The following is a 19,868-nucleotide window of genomic DNA, read 5'->3' as shown; positions in this document are numbered from 1 at the left end:
CTTAAGGAGACAGGAAATGACAAGCAGGGAGGACGGGTGAGAAAATTCAGCCCAGACAGCCACACAAGACAGGAAATCACAGAATGACACTACTGGCCAGGTTGATGCATTCCCACACTCGTCCTGGACATGTGGCTTGGCACCCAGCACATGCAGGAACCGGGACTGTGGTGTAGCCTGTCACCTACAATGGCAGCATCCCCATGAGGACACCAGTTCAAGCCCAGATGCTCCACTTCCAATCCAGCTCCCTAATAATGCACCTGACAAAGGCAGCAGGCAGCACGAAATGTTTCTGGTGCTTGGGAACCTGACGCCCGTGGGCGACACCCAGAGGAAGCCTCAGCCTGGCCCAGCCTTGGCCATTGTAGTTAACTGGGGAGTGAACCAGCAAATAGGAGATCTCTTTCTGTGTGTGTGTGTGTGTGTGTGTGTGTCTCCCCTTAGGTCTCTCCCATCTCTCTGTAACTCCTTCAAATAAAGAAATCTAAAATTTTAAAAAGAGAGAGAGAGAGAGACAGAGACACAGGAGGATCTAGACTCTAGATCTTACTCCGACCACTGGCAGAAACAGAATCAGTCACCGTGGTGGACACAGCCTGTGTCCCACTCTGGGCAGACGTGGCCCCCTACAGTGGACACTGCAAGGCGTAATGCTGCCCCCACAGGGCAACGATCCAGAGCATAGCCCTGAGCACCCAGGAGCCCAACAGCACCAACCCCTGGCCTTGCCACGGGAGAGCAGATTGCGGCCCCAACCTCCCCCCGTCTCCACCTCCTAACCGGACACAGCCCGATGCCGGGCATTGTGCCTGTGGACACTGTGAGAGTCCTAGCTTTTTTTTTTTTTACTTCTTTTTTATTATGATGATTTTATAATAAAGCTCCATAGGTCCTGGCATTGCCTATACCCCCTCCCCTGTGTCATTACTATAGTACAGTTCTTCATAAACAGTCACATGTCGGTCATTGCACACATGGACAGTGGCAGAGAGTCCAGCATCCTATTGTCAAGATATAATAAACAGTTTCATTGGGAGTCCATCTTTGTCAGGAAGTAGAGATGCATACTGCATTGTATCCTCACATCTAGATATGACAGTCTCCACTACACAGTTACTGTACATCCCCTTCAATGAAAAGCCACAGTACATAATCAACAACAGGAAGAAAAACAGAAATTTACAACACCATGAAGTTCAATAACATACTACTGGATGTAATGGTCTCCATTACACAGTTACTGTACATCCCTTTTGCACTGTTTGGACACTGGGACCCAGCGCTATGGCACAGTGCGTTACACCATCTGCCTGGAGTCAGCATGCCATATGGATACAGGCTCATATTCCGGCTGCTCCACTTCAAATCCAGCTCCCTGCTAATGTGCCTGGGAAAACAGTGGACAATGGCCCCAAGGTTTGGACCCCTGCACCCACACGGGAGACCCAGAGGAAGCTCCTGGCTCCTGCTTTAGGCCTGGCCTCATCTAGTCATTGCATTCACTTGGGAAGTAAAGCAGTAGATGGAAGACAGGGGTGTGTGTGTGCACGTGTGTGTGGGTTGTGTGCACATGTATGTAGGTGTGTGTGGTTGTGTGCACGTGTGTGGGTGTGTGCACATGTGTGTACACGTGTGTGGATAGGTGGGGGTGTACACGTGTGTGGATATGTGGGGTGTACACGTGTGTGGATATGTGTGGTTGTGTGCACGTGGGTGGGTGGGTGTAGATATGTGTGTAGGTGTGTGCACATGTGTGTGCATGTGTGTTTATCCCTCCCTCTATATAATTCTGATTTTCAAATAAGTAAAAAAACAGAATTTTTAAAAAATCAAAAAAGAACTCCCCACCAAATGGGTAGCTACTTGTGTGTGCCCATACTCAATTATGTTTATCCCTGGCTACCTGGTTTTGTGCCAATTTAGCCAGTGTTAAATAAAATTTTTGGTTGAAGACATATGGCACCTGTCAGCTCAAGGAACATCCGGGCCACCCCTGGATAAAGGGTGAAGGATGTGTGCCCGCAGCAGGGCGCTGTCACCACTGTCCAACACCACGTGTTCCCCAGGCTCCCCTGTGGGGCGGGGTCCATCTCCCCTAAGCTGCCAGCATGCATCCCAGCACCTACCAGCCATGGCTGTGTCAAAGGGGTGCTTGCCCTGGCACCCAGGGTCCCCAGTACCTCTGTTGAAGTCGTTGGGATCCAATGACAGGCTGTAGCCGGGCAGAGTCTCCAGCAGGAGCTTGTAGCAAGCCCTCCAGCCAGGCTCGGTGATGCTGGGGGCCACGCACTGCATGGCGGCCACGCGCTTGAAGAAGGCCGACTTGCGGTGGAAGCCAATGAGCTCGTAGAGCTCCGACAGGATGCTGTACCGCTGGATCTTCTCCTCCTCTGAGAGCTGGAGCACAGGGGCAGGGGGATGAGCCACTCAGAGGAGCTTCCCTGCTGGGGAAGGAGACACCCGGACAAACAGGTCTCCCCCGAGTCAGACACCTAATGATACATCAAAGAGGGGGCCCGGCTGCAAGCGGGCTCTGTGCGGCAGAGGCGCTGGCTGCATGCCAGGTGGGACATCTGTCCTGACTCCCACTGCAAGTGGGAGGATGCTGGCGGGCTCTCGCCAGACACAGCCATGCAACCAGAGTGGGGCTCTGAGTGACCCACGCGAGACCAGACACTTGACAGCTCACGAGACATCTTCCTTCACCAGGGACCTCGCCAAATTCCCCAACCATGCAGTGCCTTACGACAATAACTTGCATCTCTGAAAGCTCCTACTGTGTGCCAGCAACCTTCTGATAACCCTGTACGCTGCCATCGTCCAGCTCACGGGAGGCCCAGGGAGTCGCACTGTCACCAGGTGCTGGAGACCAGCACTGACCTGGGCTGGACACGCCCATGGCCCCTCAGGCGGGTGCACAAGGCAGCCCTTCACCGCTGCTGAAAGATGCGGCTCTTCCCAGCCCCACACCGGCAACGAGCCCACTACCCAGAAGCTCCTGCAAGCAGAGGGTAGGGTGGCAGCCCTTGCCAGTCTGCACCTCTGTCATCCTGTGCCTGCGGCTGTGGCCTCATCTTAGCCCTCGTACTCCACCAGGCAGATCGAGTGGTGCCCACTACCTTTCCCAGCATCCCTCAGCCCTGCCCAACCCACACTCCCTAAACCAGCCTCAGAGCCACTGCCCCTGCTTCTGTACCCTGAACTTCACGATGCAACACTGACCCCCAGCCCCAGGTGATGGGAAACAGAGGGGAAGTGCTACCCAGAAAGCACTGCCCACTGCGCCAATTTGAGGATATAGCAAGAAGATGTCCTCTGTGAACCAGATACCACACCTGCATGCAGGCAGGGGCACGCGCGCGCACACACACACACACACGGTCCTACATGCCCACCGGAGCACCAAGAAAGCCAGGTCTGCCACTTTGCAGGCCTTCTCCCATAGGAGCCTGAATGGGCAAAACCCCGCCCCTTTCTGACCCACTTGGGAACCCCTACTGTGGACATCAGACCCTCTGGTCCTGCCATCCAGCCAGACAGAAAGACCCTGCTGGGATCTCCCCTCCCCAGGAGGACATTTCAACACTCAGGAGGACATTTCGCAAGCTCTGCCACAACCCAGAACTGAAAGGTGAGTGGGCGTCAGCGCTGCAAACCCTGCAAACCCCGGCACACGGCAGCGGCAGGTGCACCTGGGGGGCCCTCACCACCACATGCTGCCCCACCATGCCGGTCCCTTCACTGTCTTCTTACTTTGAGGCTGTTTTTGTGTTTTCTTGGGGAATGGGAGCATTCCATCCAGGCTTGCAGAGCCCTGGACTGCAGCAGGTCTGTCCTTTGGGTGTGAGCAGGTGGAACTGGCCATCGCCAGGGCTCCCAAGGTTGAGTCACTCTTAGAATTCTGCAGCTTGCTTGTGTGGGGCCTCCACAGCTTAGACCCTGAGCTTTCAGACCAGCTACAGCCTAAGCAGAGAACAGCAGGGATTTTCAAAACTTAGCACCATCGGACACATTCTTTCTAACTAAGAACAATGATTTTTCTTTCTTTTTTTTTTAAGATTTTATTATTATTGGAAAGCCGGATATAAAGAGAGGAGGAGAGACAGAGAGGAAGATCTTCCGTCCGATGTTTCACTCCCCAAGTGAGCTGCAACGGGCTGGTACGCGCCGATCCGATGCTGGAACCAGGAACCTCTTCCAGGTTTCCCACGCGGGTGCGGGGTCCCAATGCATTGGGCCGTCCTCGACTGCTTTCCCAGGCCACAAGCAGGGAGCTGGATGGGAAGTGGAGCTGCTGGGATTAGAACCAGCGCCCATATGGGATCCCGGGGCGTTCAAGGCGAGGACTTTAGCTGCTAGACCACGCCGCCGGGCCCGAACAATGATTTTTCAAATTGAAATATAGTCATGAGCCCCAGGGACAGGGAATCTGGCAGGGTTCAGGTTGCTTGGCCCGGGGCCTGGGCCTACCTGCACGGTGGGTGCCAGGTTCATAAGCCCCGAGGCAGGAGACCAAGTGGGACTCGGGTTGGCTGGCCTGGGCCCATCTGCACAGTAGGTACTAGGTTTGTAGGTACTAGGTATGGGGGGTGGAGCATCTGCTGGGGCTCAGGTCACCTGGCCCAGGCCCCTGTGCCCACTTGTGAGGGGGGTGCCGGGTTCATGAGCCCCAGAGGCAGGAAATCCAATGGCACTCGGGCCACCTGGCTCAGGTCCTTGGACCCACCAGCAAGGTGGGTGCTGGATTTGTGAACCCCCAGAGGCAGAGCATCCGGCGGGGCTCGGGTCGTCTGGCCGAGGTCCTTGGACTCGCCTGCAAGCACATGCCCTCTTCACTGAAACAAGCAGAGCATCCGGCGGGGCTCGGGCCGGCTGGCCGAGGTCCTTGGACTCGCCTGCAAGCACATGCCCTCTTCACTGAAACAAGCAGAGCACTGGACGCAGACCCTGACACACACGGAGAGTATCGCAGCCCGTTTGGTAGCACAGCAGAAAGAGAACAGAGCAAATTGCACAACTACCCCAGCCAAATGATGACAGCACAAATCTGGGCGATGGGCCCAGCGCAATAGTGTAACGGTTAAGGTCCTGGCCTTGAACGCACCGAGATCCCATATGGGTGCCGGTTCTAATCCTGGCAGCTCCACTTCCCATCCAGCTCCCTGCTTGTGGTCTGGGAAAGCAGTCGAGGACGGCCCAAAGCCTTAGGAACCTGCAACTCTGTGGGAGACCTGGAAGAGCTCCTGGCTCCTGGCTTCAGATCAGCGCAGCACCGGTCATTGCGGCCGCTTGGGGAGTGAATCATCGGACGGAAGATCTTCTTCTCTGTATATCTGACTTTGCAATAAAAAACAAATAAACCTTTAAATAAAATAAAATAAAAATTTAAAAAATAAAACTGCTCAGCCAATGGGTGTCCACCTGGTCCCCAAGCCTTGTGCTCATCAGCTCTCAATCCCCGACACTGTGGACGCCTCTCCCACATCTGCCCCAAGTGCCTGGGATTGGGGCTGCCCTCCCCACCCCTGCTCACCCTGGTGCTTCCTGGCTCCTGGGAGGGTGCATTGGCACATAGGAAGGGTTAGGATGTCGGTAGGACAGGCCCTGGAAAGCCCCACCTACCCTTCTGTTGACATCACTCCTCCCATGAGAGTTACTGTCAGCACCAAATTGCCACATGGCTCATCCTGCATCTATGGTGAAATAAACATGAGGACAAACATCTGGACCCAAGAGAGTATTTGTTTTGGGAAGAATTCTTAGGGCCAGCGCTGTGGTGCAGTGGGTGGGGCTGTCAGCCTGGATGCCAGCACTCCCTGTGGGCACCAGTTCAAGACCCAGATGCAACCTGCCAAGGCACCTGGACAATCAGCAGAGGATAGCCCAGGTCCTCGGGCCCTGACACCACATGGGAGGAAGGTCCTGGCTTCAGTCCAGCCAGTCCCGGGCACTGCAGACATCTGGGGAGTGAACCAGCAGACAGGGGTGTGTGTGTGCGTGTGTCCCTATCTGCCTCTAACTGCCTGTCAAATACAATAAGGGAATCTAAAATAATTTCCTTATTGGAATTAAATTTGTACAAACATAATAAAATCAGTCTTTCCACTGCCAGCCTAGAGGCTCAGGGTTTATAAACCAAGAAAGACGTGAAGCAAGGACATGAGCTGTTCAACAATGCTAACGCACCCCAAAACCCAGCAGTGAGGTGAGACGGGCCCGTGGTGAGGATGGCTGCCAGGCAGCACGCCCTTCCTGGAGGAGAGGGGACCCTGCTGACCGCTGTGGGGCCAAGCACAAGGCGTCCACGACCCCACCAGCTTCCTGGCGGGCTCCCATGATAAGGGAGGAAGGCTCACTCTCAGGGCCACAGGGGCAATGAGAGCGGCAGGCCCAGTCAAGCACAGAGAGAATGACACTGGGGACACGCACCTTCCCAACACAGACCTAGGATAAGACACTGGTGACAGAGAAGGATACAGACCCGGGGGACACGGTGGGGGTCTGGGGAAGACCAGCTCCGGCTCACAGCCAACCCCTGAAGGCCACGGGCAGGGGAGCAGGGGTCTTCCTCACGGAACCATGCATGCTGAAGGAGGGTGTTGGAGATGGGCGACCTGGGGCCACGGGGCAGCCCACAGCCCACCTCTGGGGCACCTGGGCCTCTCTGTTACTCTGCCTTTCCAATAAAAAACAAAGAAACAATTTTAAAAACTGTACTCAATAAGGGGCCAGAATCCAGAATATATAATAAACTCTTACAGATAAACAGCCAAGAGAAAATCCAATTTTGTTGGGTTTTTTTAAATTTTATTAATTTTTATTGGAAAGTGAGATTACAGAGAGGAGGAGAGACAGAGGAAGATCTTCCGTCCAATGATTCACTCCTCAAGTGGCCGCAATGGCCAGAGCTCAGCCGATCTGACCCAGGAGCCAGGAGCTCTTTCAGGATGCCGGTGCATGCAAGGTGAGGACTTTAGCCACTAGGCTACCGCGTCAGGCCCCAAATTTTACCTTTTTTTTTTTTTTAGTCTTTAAAAATAAATCCTAGTTTATTCTGTTTCCAGGGAAACTCAGAACAGCAGCATCATCCAAGCCAAACTCTTCAATATTTGTACATCTATTCTTCAGATTTTACAGAAGTTTGTAACTTAAAATATGGTTTTTTCTTTTTATTATTATTTTTTAGTAATTTTACTTAGTTGCTTAGGGTACAAAGGGTCAAGGGCTACAAGAAAGTGGGCAAGACCATTGTTTCCACACTAACATCACCATTTTTATCCCCATATCTGGAATCAGGGGAGAAACAAAAGCCTCCCACCCATCCCAGGTCCCTGACGTGGGGCATGCTCTGAGGGTCCTGCTCAAGCAGTTTTCATAGTTCAACAGTTCTGAATTGCTGCCAATCTCGCCGTTCCAACTGCGATGAAACCTATTCGGAATCCACAGGCTGGCATGCACTCTTCATGGTTGGGGTTCTGAGATCACCTGTTCAGTTGGAGGGATCTCCAAACAAACTTCGTCTGAGATGATCCCACACCTGATTCTTGTGTGTGCTTGCCAGTACAGGGTCCGACACAGTCCATCACCCCAATTAGTTTATGCACGTGCTGGTGGTTGCAATTGCTGGGGTCAGTTCTGTTTCTAGCCCAGTCTTCCATGCAAACCAATGGGTGTTGCAGTCCAGCCCGATCCTGCCCACTTCATACTCAGTCCTCACGCTAACCGGCTGCAGCCTAGTTGAGGCGACTCCCCATAACCCCCACCAGGCCTGCCCCCTACCCTGGTTCCCGTGCTTGCCAGTATGCACTGCCGACTTATTCAGTCTGTCCCACATCCCTTTTAGCTCTTGTACATGTCAATGGTCATTGAAGCCTAGTTCAACCCAACCAACCCCACTATCCAGCCCACACAATACTGGCAGGTGCATTTCTGTCCAGCCACCCCTGCCCTCTGTCCTCCTCCCCCGTCCTCATGCTCTCCAGTGGGAGTGGCAACCCAAGAGGGAGGTGCTCACTATCTCCATAGTACGCCACTCCCACTCCCAGATTGTGCACTCGCCAGGTGGTTCTGAAGTTTGACAGATTTAGCCCAGCCTCTGCCATCTGATGATGCGGCAAAGCCCAACCGACCCTAACCCACTCCAATTTTTGCCTGCACCAGTCGGAACAGTCAGCCCAACCTGGCCCTTCGCTGATCTAGCTCACCTGAGGTCCACAGGTGTTGTAGCCCTGCCTGGTCTGGTCTGCCCCTGCCCCAACTCATGCTCTCCAGTGGAAGCGGTGGTCCAGCAAGGGAGCCCACATTCCCCGCCCCGCCGGCTCTCACGTGTGCTGTTCGGGTGCTGCAACCACATCTGCTATGGCTCACCTCACCTTGGCACTCCGCAATGTGCTACACACACTCTATTCTGGTGCTTGGATTCGCCAGTGGATGATATGAACATGGTCTGCCCCTCACCTATGCCGTATGTATGATGGTGGGTATCTTCCTCTGGCCTGGTCTGGATTGCTCCTTGTCATGGTCTTTGCGCTCACCCATAGGGACTGTGTCCCGACAGAGGAGCTTCCCAAGCTCCTGCATCAGAACCTCTCCCTATGCCAGATCCTGTGTGTACTGGTGGTTCCATGGGTCAGCACTCATTGCTGGCCTTCAATCTGTTCCAGTTCTTGGTGTTGGATGTTTCAGCCCGGCCAAGGCTGGTCCACATCCAGACACTGCTCACACATGGCTCAGCAGGGACAGAGACCCAGCCTAGTCCCTCCTATATCCACCCAGGTTCTCCAGAGCACCAGATAGCGCTGGCATCTAGCCCAGCTCAGTGCACCCAGCTCCAGCTCACACCCGTGCCAAGGGAGACTGCAGCCATATCCAGACCAGAATGCAGCCCCCACTCCAGCCCCCGCACTCTCCCGTGGAACCCCAACCCAGCAAGGGTGTACTCTCACAGCTCCCCAACTAAGTCTATTCCCAGCCCAAGATTATGCACCTGCCAGTGGTTACTCTGACCCAACTGGCTAAGACCCCCATCTGTCTCAACCTTTGCCTTTGCTGCTGTGGCCTAATATCCCTGGCTTTTGTAGACCAGTTGGTGTGAGAGCCTAGTTTAGCATGACATGTGCTCCATCTTGATTTCTGTTCCTTGTGAGTTGGGGGTTTGCTTGGCCCTGCCTGGTCTGCCCCCTTCCAGTTGCAGCCTGGCCCACTCCACTTCCTAATATAGGATGCACCTTTGGGGCTGCTGCCTTGACCTGCTCAGACTGCTATCGGTTCCTTTTCCCGCAAGTGATGGCAGGTGCCATGGTCACACCTAGCTCAGCCCATCACCACCCCAGCTCATGCGCTAACCTGTGGGACTTGTATTTCCACAGAGTTGGGTCCACATTACCCCTACAGAGTTTGCCCCTGGTCTGAGTTTTCTCACGTGCTAGTTAGTGTCTTGACCTGCCAAGTGTGACCAGTTCACTATTCCACCACCCAGTCAGGTATTAGTACCTAGCCCTGCCAGACAGGCAATCAGTGACGCTCTATGCTAACAGCCCATCTCAGGATTGCTAATTGGGCTGGTTAATCAATCTGGCCCAAACAGATCTTATGGACTCTCCCCTCCAAGCCACCAGGTCTCAGTCCCCATGCTTGCCGGAAAGTTTCATGACCCTGTTACTGGGAATCACCCAGAATTCATCTCTCACCTACACTAACGCTGGCCTTATTCATGGGTGTCCCTAGGCAGCAATTACATAGCCTAAAAACCCCAGAGCTCGCCACTGGGCGGCCAGCAGGACCTGGCACCACTTGGTGCACTGGCCGCAGAAAGCCAAGGACTCGGTCACTGCCTTTCAGTAGTGGCTTTGGCCTGAGTCTCCAGCATTGGGTCCGGCCTGGCAGGGGAACCCCCCACAACCACCACAGTGCAGGGAGCTGCAAGCCACCCCCAACCCCAAGGCCCGAACCCCTCCCAGACTCGTCCTACTGCAAGATGTTAGTGGCAGGGCGGAGCTAGGACTTTAATCCAATTCCCAAGTTTCCCTCATGGTGTACTTACTCTGACAGAAAAGCTCTCTTGGGCCTGGAGAAAGTCAAGGACTTGGTCACTGCCTTTCGGCAGTGGCTTTGGCCTGAGTCCCCAGCATTGGGTCTGGCCCAAAAAGGCCACCCCCCACAACCACCACACTGTCGGGAGCTGCTCTTGCCCCCCACCCCAAGGCCAGAACCTATTTTTTAAAGATTTATTTTACTTATTTAAAAGGCATTTATAGAGATGCGGGAGGGAGGTCTTCTATCCACTGGTTCACTCCCCCAAGTGAAAATGGCCAGCCCTATGCTGATCTGAAGCCAGGATCTTCCTCTGGGTCTCCCACGTGGGTGCAGGGACCCAAGCACTTGGTCCTCCTCTGCTGCTTTCCCAGTTACATTAACAGGGAGCTGGATAGAAAGTGGAGCAGCCAGATTCAAACCAGAGCCCACATGGGATGCTGGTGTCGCAGGCAGTGGCTTTATCCGCCAAGCCACAAGGCCAGCTCCTGCCTCATTATTCAAAAAAAACCTGAAATCAATTTTAAACAATTTAACAATGAGAGCAGCCAAAAGGTAAAAACTCGGGTGAAGAGAAGCAAGGGCTGTGGTTCAGTGAGGCCATGGATGTGGCTGCACTCGGGCTGCTCACAGCCGCGCTGCAGGCCAGGCACTCAGGGCTCAGCTGCACCCCCCGCCCCCACCCTGGGTCCCCTCTGCACCCTCCCCTACACCAAAGCACAGCCCAGGACGCACACAGCATGGGGCTCAATGCAGTCTCTGGCTCCACCTGTGACCAGGGCCTCTCCCCCCTTCACGGCCTCACTGGGCTGGCTCTGAAGGCCAGGGCACGGCAGCTAGGGTGCAGGCTGCTGGGGAGGCCTGTACCAGGCCAGGCTCTGCTCCCAGTCCAGCTGCCAGCTAACATGCAGGTGGGAACCTTTACCCCTGTGGGTGACCCAGCCCTGGCTGCTGCAGGCACCTGGGGAGTGAACCAGCAGGGCCCTCCCTTCTCCCTCTCTTCTTTCCTTTCCTCCTTTCCAAATGAGATGGAAATAAGACATAAAAATGTTCATCAATAAAGAAAGACTGAATCACACACAGATTCCAACAGCATGCCTGCCCCAGGGCCACTCCTACCACACCCAGCAGCAGCGCCGTCCCACTGGGCACAGCTGTCAGTGTGGTCCCTGTCCCACGAGCAACCACACCTCACAGTCGCTCGTGGGGCAGGACCATCTCAGTTCCCCTGCCTGAACCTGAGCTGACTCCTCATCCACCACCTGTTGAGCTCCCCCTGCCCTGGCAGCCAGCCACGCTCTGGAGGCAGGCACGCCCCCGCCCCCGGGCTCAGCCTCCCTGGCCGCTCTCCAGTTTCGCCAGATCCTTGTTTCCGAGCGCCACCGGACACAGTCCCCAGGCTGCAGGGGTGAGGCACGCCTCCACCCAGCTTCTGCAGGGTCTCCTTAGCAACAGCTTCGTGACAGACAGATGAAGCCACATCAGAAACCCTGAGCAGACAGTCATAGCATCTGAGTGGGACAGCCTGCAGACAGCGTGAATGACTTGGAAGAGAGAAAGAACCAGGGCCACCCTGGCTGCAGACTGCGGCCAAGAGCAGCATCAGCCACATGCCACAACCCAACGCGGTGCCCTCCCCAGGGCCTGAGTGCACAGGAGGCTGAGGGAGTGGCTGCCCCGACCCTGGGGCCTTGGGGTCCGCAGAGCAGGATCACAGTTCCTCCTTGCCACAGTTATCTGTTCAGCACAGCACAGCACCCAGCCTGTCCGCGGCCTGGCCAACATCCAGGCAGAAGGCCTGATCCGGCATCCCAGGAAGGCCAACAAGGGGCCCCACCGTCCACTGAGGCTCCTTGGCCTCTAAAGCCGGGCCTGGCCTTCCTGCAACCAGAGGTGCCTCTGCTAGCACTGGAAACACAGTCACAGCGCAGGCTCTCTCCCGCAGGTGGCCAGGACCGCGCTGTGGCTGGCTGGCATCCACAGCCGCTCTACGAAGGGCTGAGCGGGACTGTTCCCATTTCTCAACTTCCTACAGGTGATGGGAAGCCACAGGCCTCCCCCAGGTCACAGCGCCAGCGACAACCTTCCAGCTCACTGCCCCGCTTACAGGCAGCCATCGGTCCCACACACTCTTCCCCAACCTGCAGCCCAGGCCCTGCCCTCGAGCCCCTGGTTAGCGTATGTGACTGAGGGATCATGGCGCAGCAAGGGACCCATGGCTGTCATCAATGTGAGCCAGGACCGTGCCCAGCACGGATGAAGCTCATCCGCTCTGCCGCAGAGCGTGTCCTCGCTCAGGAAAACGACAGCCCCTTCTTATTTATGGCCATTACAAAATCCCACCAGAACTCATTATCCCGGTGCCTGCTCGCCTGGCAGACAAACACTGCGATGACTCAACCGAAGCAGAGCCGAGCCGCAGGCGGGGGCGGCATCTGCAGCGACCCCGGCTTGGGTGGGCCTCTGCTGCCCTCTAGTGCTGCCCGCCCGGAGCAAGGGGCAGCCTTCTGCTGCTTGGAAACGTGCACGTTCACAAGCATCTGCCAGCAGTTTCTTACGCTGATTTACCCAGACAGCCCCGGCGGCGAGGGGCACGCACCCTGCTTTCCACCCTCTCTGTCCTCAGCCTGGCACCATGCCGTGCCCTAAGCAGGGCCACAGGAAAACCGCACTACCAAGGTGCAGACGCCAGTCCACTCAGAACCAGCGCAGGCACCAACAGCCACATCAGGTGATGAGGCAGCAGCGCCTCTTGGAAAGGGGGGATGTCTGCTGTCTGTGCCCCAGCCCTCCTTCTGCCCCTAGTTCCAGACCAGTGGGCAACACAGCCAGCTTCCCCTTGCGACTGCCCCAGCCCCTCCCTGCCCAGCCACCCTGTCCATCTTCAAGTGGGAGACACCCAGCAACCGAGACAGGGGACCAACCCAAGGCTAGAGCCACCCAAGGCTGCTCAGGCCTCCAAAGCTGGCCAAGTCACCAGGCTAGTCAAAAAGCCAGCAAGGTCTAAACTTCAGGAGGACACGCAGGCAGAGAGAAGGTGCCACGCTGTGTAGCCACTGGGCTCGGGTGGCCCCGAACCAGGCATGGACCCGGTGTAGACCTGGCGGGCGGTCCCGGACCAGGCGTGGACCCAGCATGGACCTAGCGGGCGGCGCTCACCTGGCGCAGGTTGATGTAGACGGCGTTCTGTAGGAACTCTGAGGCCTCCATGCTCCGCTTCTGGATGGCGAGGACGCGCACGGCCTTGACGCACGCCTCCAGCTCGATCACCCCGGCATTCTTGTACTACGGGGCACACAGCAGATACTGGTCAGTGCAGGGCAGCAGAGGCAGCTTCTGCCTAGTCCCCACGGCCCAGGCGCTCTCGCTGGATGCAGGCCCCCCACTGTCACAAAGCCAGCCTGGGGAAGGCAGGATGTGAACTCAAGTCTGCCTCACCACACCGAGGGTGACAAGCCACCTCACATCCCCCACCACAGGGAGGCAGGAGTGAGACTGTTCACCACCTGAGCTTCCCTCCCACTCAAAACACGATGGGGCAAAGGGGGCAGCTCTGGTACAGGCGGTGATGAAGGGGTGAGCCACCGCCTACGGCACAGGCACCCCACATGGGCGCCAGTGAGTGTCCCAGCTGCTCCACTTCCCACCCAGCTCCCAGCAAAAGCACCTAGGAAAGTGGGGGGCTACGGTTCAAGTCCTTTGGCCCCTGCACCCATGTGGGAGAGCTGGATGGAATTCCAAGCTCCTGGCTTCAGCCCATTCTAGCCCTGCCACTGCAGACCTCTGGGGAGTGGATGGAGCAGACGGAAATGCTCTCTTACTAAATGTAAATTGTGAAGTTTATGCTAAATGTAAATACAGAGTGGGCAACTTATGAGCGACGTCAATGATGAGTGGGCAGCCTCTGATCAGGTAAGTCACACACAGCAGCTGACGTTCTAGAGAAATCTGAAAGGGATCCTCAGCCCGGAAGACGAGACTGCAGCGAAAGCAGCTTTCCAGCAGTGGACGGACGGGGAGGCCTGAGAGGCTCTGTGGGCGAGGGACGGCCGCTGTGGGCTCAGCGGGCACAGCATCTGCCCTGGGCCCAGCAGTGGACAGACGAGGAGGCCTGAGAGGCTCTGTGGGCGAGGGACGGCCGCTGTGGGCTCAGTGGGCACAGCATCTGCCCTGGGCCCAGCAGTGGTGGGACCCCTCACGAGACCACCCGGGACTGCGGCAGCTCGTGCACCACTCACACAGAGCCAGGAGGCCTGGGCCAGGGCACATCGGGAGGCACGTGGTGCTGGGCCCAGGGCAGCATGCTGCCCCTGTGGCTGCCGGCCAAGACCATTGCCATGCACATCGAGGCTGGGACGGGCGCAGGACATGCTGGGGAAGTGAGGGCAGGAGGGACGAGACCTAATTTCCTGCCACGCTGCATCCTGTGTGTGCGTGTCATCAGTTTAGCTGGCCCCATCGGGGTGTCCAAAATCAAGAGCACCGCGCCCCTACAAACCAGAACAGCGCCCAGCAAGGAAGGTGTGTGAGCAAGAAAAGCACGACACACACCCACCACCCCATGGAACATCAGTACCACGTGGTCACTGCCCGCACAGTGCAGCACTGGCAAACAGACGTGTTAATGACCGCGGTGCCAACAACTTCTCTTCCAATTTTATGATGTTCAATAAGAATCAGGGTGGGGGGGCTCAAAAACAGCTTGTCCATATCAGTAATGTTAGGGCACGCTTAAATAACAGTGATGGAACTATGACTCCTTATGAAGGACTATACTATTGTATATACTATATAATAGTACATATAATATACTATTGTAATAATATGGAGAAAATCAGGGGTGGAAGTTCGGCGGGGGAAAGACTCCCAGACTCTATGGAATTGCATGATAAAATTAAAAATAATTTTAAAAAACCAGCTTGCCGCCGTAGAGCACGCCCTGGGGGAGCACGGAGCACACAGTGTGGCGGCAGCCAGAGAGCCCCGTGCCGCCCACCACCACGCCCCGCAGGAGGCACCTTGCTGTAGTAGGAGATGGCCTCTTTGTAGCGGTCGATAATGTCTTCGGGGCTGAGGCAATTCTTGGCCCGGCCAATCTCGGTGCTGGTGTCAGCGTTGATGCCGTTGGTGGTGAGGGCACCTGCGGGCAGAGAGGATCAAAGAGGCCTTGGCATCTCTTCCCTGCCCTTGCTTTGGTGGATGAGGCAAAACTCACACAGGCCCTGCCTTTCAATAATGAAACAGTGTTTAAACTCTCCCAGCTTGTGGACTCCCTGGTCCTGTCTGTCACACCAAATGCTAGCTGGCTCAGAGTTCGGTTCCCTCCCCGGTGCAATGCCCCACTTAGCAGCCATGGGCTCAGGCCTGGCTCAGTGGTCCTGGAGCCAGCGGTGGAGTCCACACACATTCCCCCATGGCTTGCTGGGCTCAGTGCTGACGAGAGCCCACGCCACGGCCTCCACAGGCACAGGCCACGAGAAAACCACGCGGCTGACACGGACACCTCTCCATGGATCCCAGTCTCCTGTTCGATCCAATACCTGCTGAAAGCCCCCCACCCCCCGCCGCCCACCAAGACCACACAGGGAAGAGTGTGGGAGAAGCTTCCATCTGCAGAGAAAAAAACCACCACCACAGGGAAAACTGGCAGGAGAAAGAACAGATGAAATATCCTTTGATTTCACAGGACTTTCTTCCTCATGTTCGACTGCACCCAGCAAGCACCTTCCGAAGGCCCAGTGCACCTGTCAGAGGACGGCAAGCGTCACCTGAGCACTGAGCACGGAGCATGCCACGGCCCGCAGCACCCACTGTCACTTCCACCCCCAGCCATCTCTCTGTTCTGCAGGCCGCTGCAAAGGCTTCTGGAACAGACACAGGAAGGAGGGCAGACGAGGGGCCAGGCGGGCGGGTGGCGGCCAGGCAGAGGCTCTAAGGAAACGGGAATGGAGACAAACTTACACAACTCTCTGTGACAGAGCTGTGGAGGGGGAGGTGGCCTGGGACTTTGATTCTTACAGATTTTGCGAAAATCACAGCAAGAAATGAGAAAGAGAGCGTTCGGCCAATCTCTCCACCACCCATCCTATTTGGAGAGCAGATGTAAGTCGGTACCGTGATGAGGACCCAGCCATGAGGCGCAGACTCTGCTCCCCCGCCAGGACGCCTGCCGCTACAGTCCAGCGCAATCCATGGACAGGAGACGGGGCAACTCCCACGACAACGGGGGTCTTGTGCGTGTCCATCCCCGCAAGGCAGGGACAAGGCCCCAGGGAGGCCAAGCCGCAGACAGCACTGCTGGGCCAACGCCTTGTGCCCCTGCTCCTGCCCACGGAGCATCCACACTTCCAGCACAGCTCTGTCTCACATCAACTGGCATTTAGCAAACTGTAAGAAGTTATTAGTATTCTTATTATTGTTACTACCATTATTATTATTCCTCTCATGACTAACAAGATCTCTTTACACTGCTGAGTTTCCACACTTCCCTTCCAGGGAGCAGTCACCAAGGGGAAGAGGGCAAGAGAGGGGCCCCGCAGACAACGGTGGCCAGGCGGAGGGCACAGCCACATGGCCCAGGAACAAACCCTGCCCCAGGTTTTACAGAAACACACAGCACAGGACTGACACAACTCCAGGTCACCAAGGGAAAGGCTGTCCACAGGAAGACACGGAGGACACATCGTCCAGGAGACTGACCCAACGGGGGCCTACAGAGCCGGCCAGGCCCTCGGCAGGCTCAAACCCAGACTGGAAGAGAGAGGGTGTGACCTAGGAGTCCCAGCCGCACAACCCCTGCGTCCCTCCTTCGGCAGGAGGTCACCATCACAGGCAGACTGGACATAAGGCACGGCACAGCACAGCGCAGAGCAGGGCGCCCAAGGCACGGTGCCTGCGGTGCAACTGAGCAGGACAGCGCGGGCAAGGACCTTCTGCTGCGACCACCCACCCGGGGCCACGTCGCTGACAGCTGCGAGCCCGTCCCCTGCGAAAACAGGAACGCCACAGCAGCAGGTGGCTGCCCCATTCTGCAGCAGAACCTGGGCAGGAAGACGGCATGTCGCGGGCATGGACACGGAGCTGGGCAGCAGCAGGGCCAGGCCCCCAGTGTCAGGACCCGGCACCGGCACTGCGGGAGACCGGGACAGTGTCTGGGAAGGGCAGATCAGTCCCGTGCCTCACGCCAGGAGAGCACTGCACATGGAACTGAGGGCCTTGGGAAACAAAAAACCATAAAATAGACCCAGGACCACAGGTAAAGTCCCCCACAGCCTGCATGTCAGGAAAAGCTCTCTCCGACTCAAACCTACAGAGAAGGAAAAAAAAGAAAAAATTCAATTATATAAAAATACAGCAAGAAAGATAGTACACACATAAACACCTGAGAGCCACAAGGATTCACATAGAAAGGCCATAGAGACACAACCAAACAATGAGCAGAAGGCTACAAATGGCCCCTAAGCATGTAAAAACAGGCCACTTCAGAAACACAAGACCTCACTTGTCCTATCTCACTGGCCAACTCGGAAGGCTTCACCGCCCGGCGTGTGAACAGCAGGGGACGTCGGCTGACCACCAGCACACACGGCTGCTTCCCTTCAGGCCCGTCAGCTCACCTCAGGGATGCAGACCCAAGCGCTGCTCTCCACAGTGTGCGGGAGCCCAACAAGACAGCCACACCCCAGGACACGGGGCATGCAGGCCACACAGGAGCCCCTGCTCACAGGAAGAGATGTGACATCCTGCCTGTGGCACAAAGTCAGAGCAAAGCCCAGGGCGGGGGAACCTGAGGGGAGCGGGGACAGCAAAGGCAGGAATAGCAGAGCTCTGGGCCTTTCTGAAATCATAACCTCTTATACATCCAATCAAGACAGGAGCATACAGTGTGCCTGAGACACAGCCCACCCACACAGACAGCGCCAGAGGACGAGGACATGGGGCCATGCATTATCGACCCCGGGCACCAAAACCAGAAGCTGCCACCAACATGAGACTCCAACTCCGGACATGGCACTCGCCTCCAGCGGCAATGCTAGTGAAACGCCAGCACTGCAGAGCTGGGGCGGCTTGCTGCTGGCCTCAGGATCTGCTTACAGCCCACCGAAGCAGCAGGGAGGACGGGAGCAGGCCCCGGAGCAGCACAGACCCAAGCACTTGTGGGCACAGCCAAGCACGGCGGACCCCAGCAGCAGGGAGCGTTCCAGCATCCAGGCTTCTAAACATGACTGCCCAGCGGATGGCGTGAAAACTCCGGGAGGAATGCTGGGAGGAAGGGAGGGCACACATCAAACCGAAAAGACCTTGAGCCAGAAAGTGTCCACAACACGACGGGGATCCCGTGGGAGCGCCACGGGAGCCCAAGGAGCTGCCAAAGGGCAGCCAGAGGCCAGAAGCCACCAGACAAGATCAGGTGCTTACGTTCCTAATGGCATCACACAGGAGGGAGGAACAACAGAGAAGTGTCCCGCCCGTGCAGACCAGTGCTGGCCACCAAGTGCACGGGCAATGATGCAGTCAGAGGCTCAGCCAAGAGTCCTCACCAGATGTTAACAACTAGCAGGTGGAAGTCTGAAGAGGAGCAAGATGATAACGTGGCCTCAACAGTTACTCTGCAATTACAAAGATAGACACAGCCAGTTCTCAATGCCAGACCCTCCTGACACCTGGCAGTCAAACAGAGAGGGCCAAGGTGATCATCACCAACAACGGGACACACCAGCACCACATGCCTCCTGACCCGACACGCAACTGCAGGAAAGCGTCCACGTTGGATGATACAGAGTAACCGCTGGACCACAGCGGGCTAAGTAGGCACTTGGGGAGCCCACGTATCAGTGCTGGCTGGAATCCTGGCTCATCCGCTACCGCCCCAGCTTCCGGTCACACACATCGGGAGGCAGCAGGCGACAGCTCAGCTTCCTGAGTCCCGTCTTCCACGTGACAGACCCAGAGGTGCAGACGCCTGTTGTCAGCGTGGCCCTGGCTTGGTCAAGCAGGCACTGAGTGAACCAGCCGGAAGGAAGACCTCTTGCTTTCTCTCTCTCTCTCTTCTTGCTCCAGCTCTCTCTCCCTCATTCACTCTCACACTCACTCAAGCAGATGAAACACACACACACACACACACACACAGGGCCCAGCGCCACAGTCTAGCAGCTGCTCCGCTTCCCTCCCAGCTCCCTGCTTGTGGCCTGGGAAGGTAGCAGAGGATGTTCCCAAAGCCTTGGGCCCCTGCACCTGCGTGGGAGACCCAGAAGAGGCTCCTGGCTTCAGATCGATTCAGCTCTGGTTACCGCACCCATTCAAGGAATAAACCAGCAATGAGAGACCTTTCTGTCTCCTCTGCTCTTTAGAAATCTGTCTTTCCAATTAAAAAAAAAAAAAAGTCGATTTATTTTGGTACTAAAATTTTCAAATTCAAGAATTCTTTTCCAAATATTTACTTGAAAAATAGGGTTATTCGGCCTGGCGGCGTGGCCTAGCAGCTAAAGTTCTCACCTTGAACGCGCCGGGATCCCATACGGGCGTCGGTTCTAATCCCGGTGGCCCTGCTTCCCATCCAGCTCCCTGCTTGTGGCCTGGGAAAGCAGCCGAGGATGGCCCAATCCCTTGGGACCCTGCACCTGTGTGGGAGACCTGGAGGAAGTTCCTGGCTCCTGGCTTTGGATCGGCGCAGCACCGGCCGTTGCGGCCACTTGGGGAGTGAATCATCGGATAGAAGATCTTCTCTGTCTCTCCTCCTCTCTGTATATCTGGCTTTGTAATAAAAATAAATAAATCATTACAAAAAAAAAGAAAAGAAAAACAGGGTTATATCAAGATGGGGCGGGGGAAGT

General features: G+C 56.2%; 1 protein-coding gene across 2 annotated transcripts in view; it reads right to left on the bottom strand.

Moving 5' to 3' along the window:
* Positions 1–19,868, bottom strand: part of TRAPPC9 (trafficking protein particle complex subunit 9) — a 358,840-nt gene that overhangs the window by 323,441 nt on the left and 15,531 nt on the right. For both annotated transcript variants that reach the window (XM_058668446.1, XM_058668447.1), the window contains 3 exons: positions 15,054–15,175; positions 13,195–13,320; positions 2,184–2,400 (listed from right to left, as the gene is read on the bottom strand). In XM_058668446.1, coding sequence (XP_058524429.1) covers positions 2,184–2,400; positions 13,195–13,320; positions 15,054–15,175 — 465 coding nt within the window. The remainder of the gene's footprint in view (positions 1–2,183; positions 2,401–13,194; positions 13,321–15,053; positions 15,176–19,868) is intronic.

This window comes from Ochotona princeps, chromosome 9, assembly GCF_030435755.1.
Source record: "Ochotona princeps isolate mOchPri1 chromosome 9, mOchPri1.hap1, whole genome shotgun sequence".
Lineage (NCBI taxonomy): Eukaryota > Metazoa > Chordata > Mammalia > Lagomorpha > Ochotonidae > Ochotona > Ochotona princeps.
Note: the sequence above shows the minus strand (reverse complement) of the source record. Positions and strands in the feature narration are given on the sequence as shown.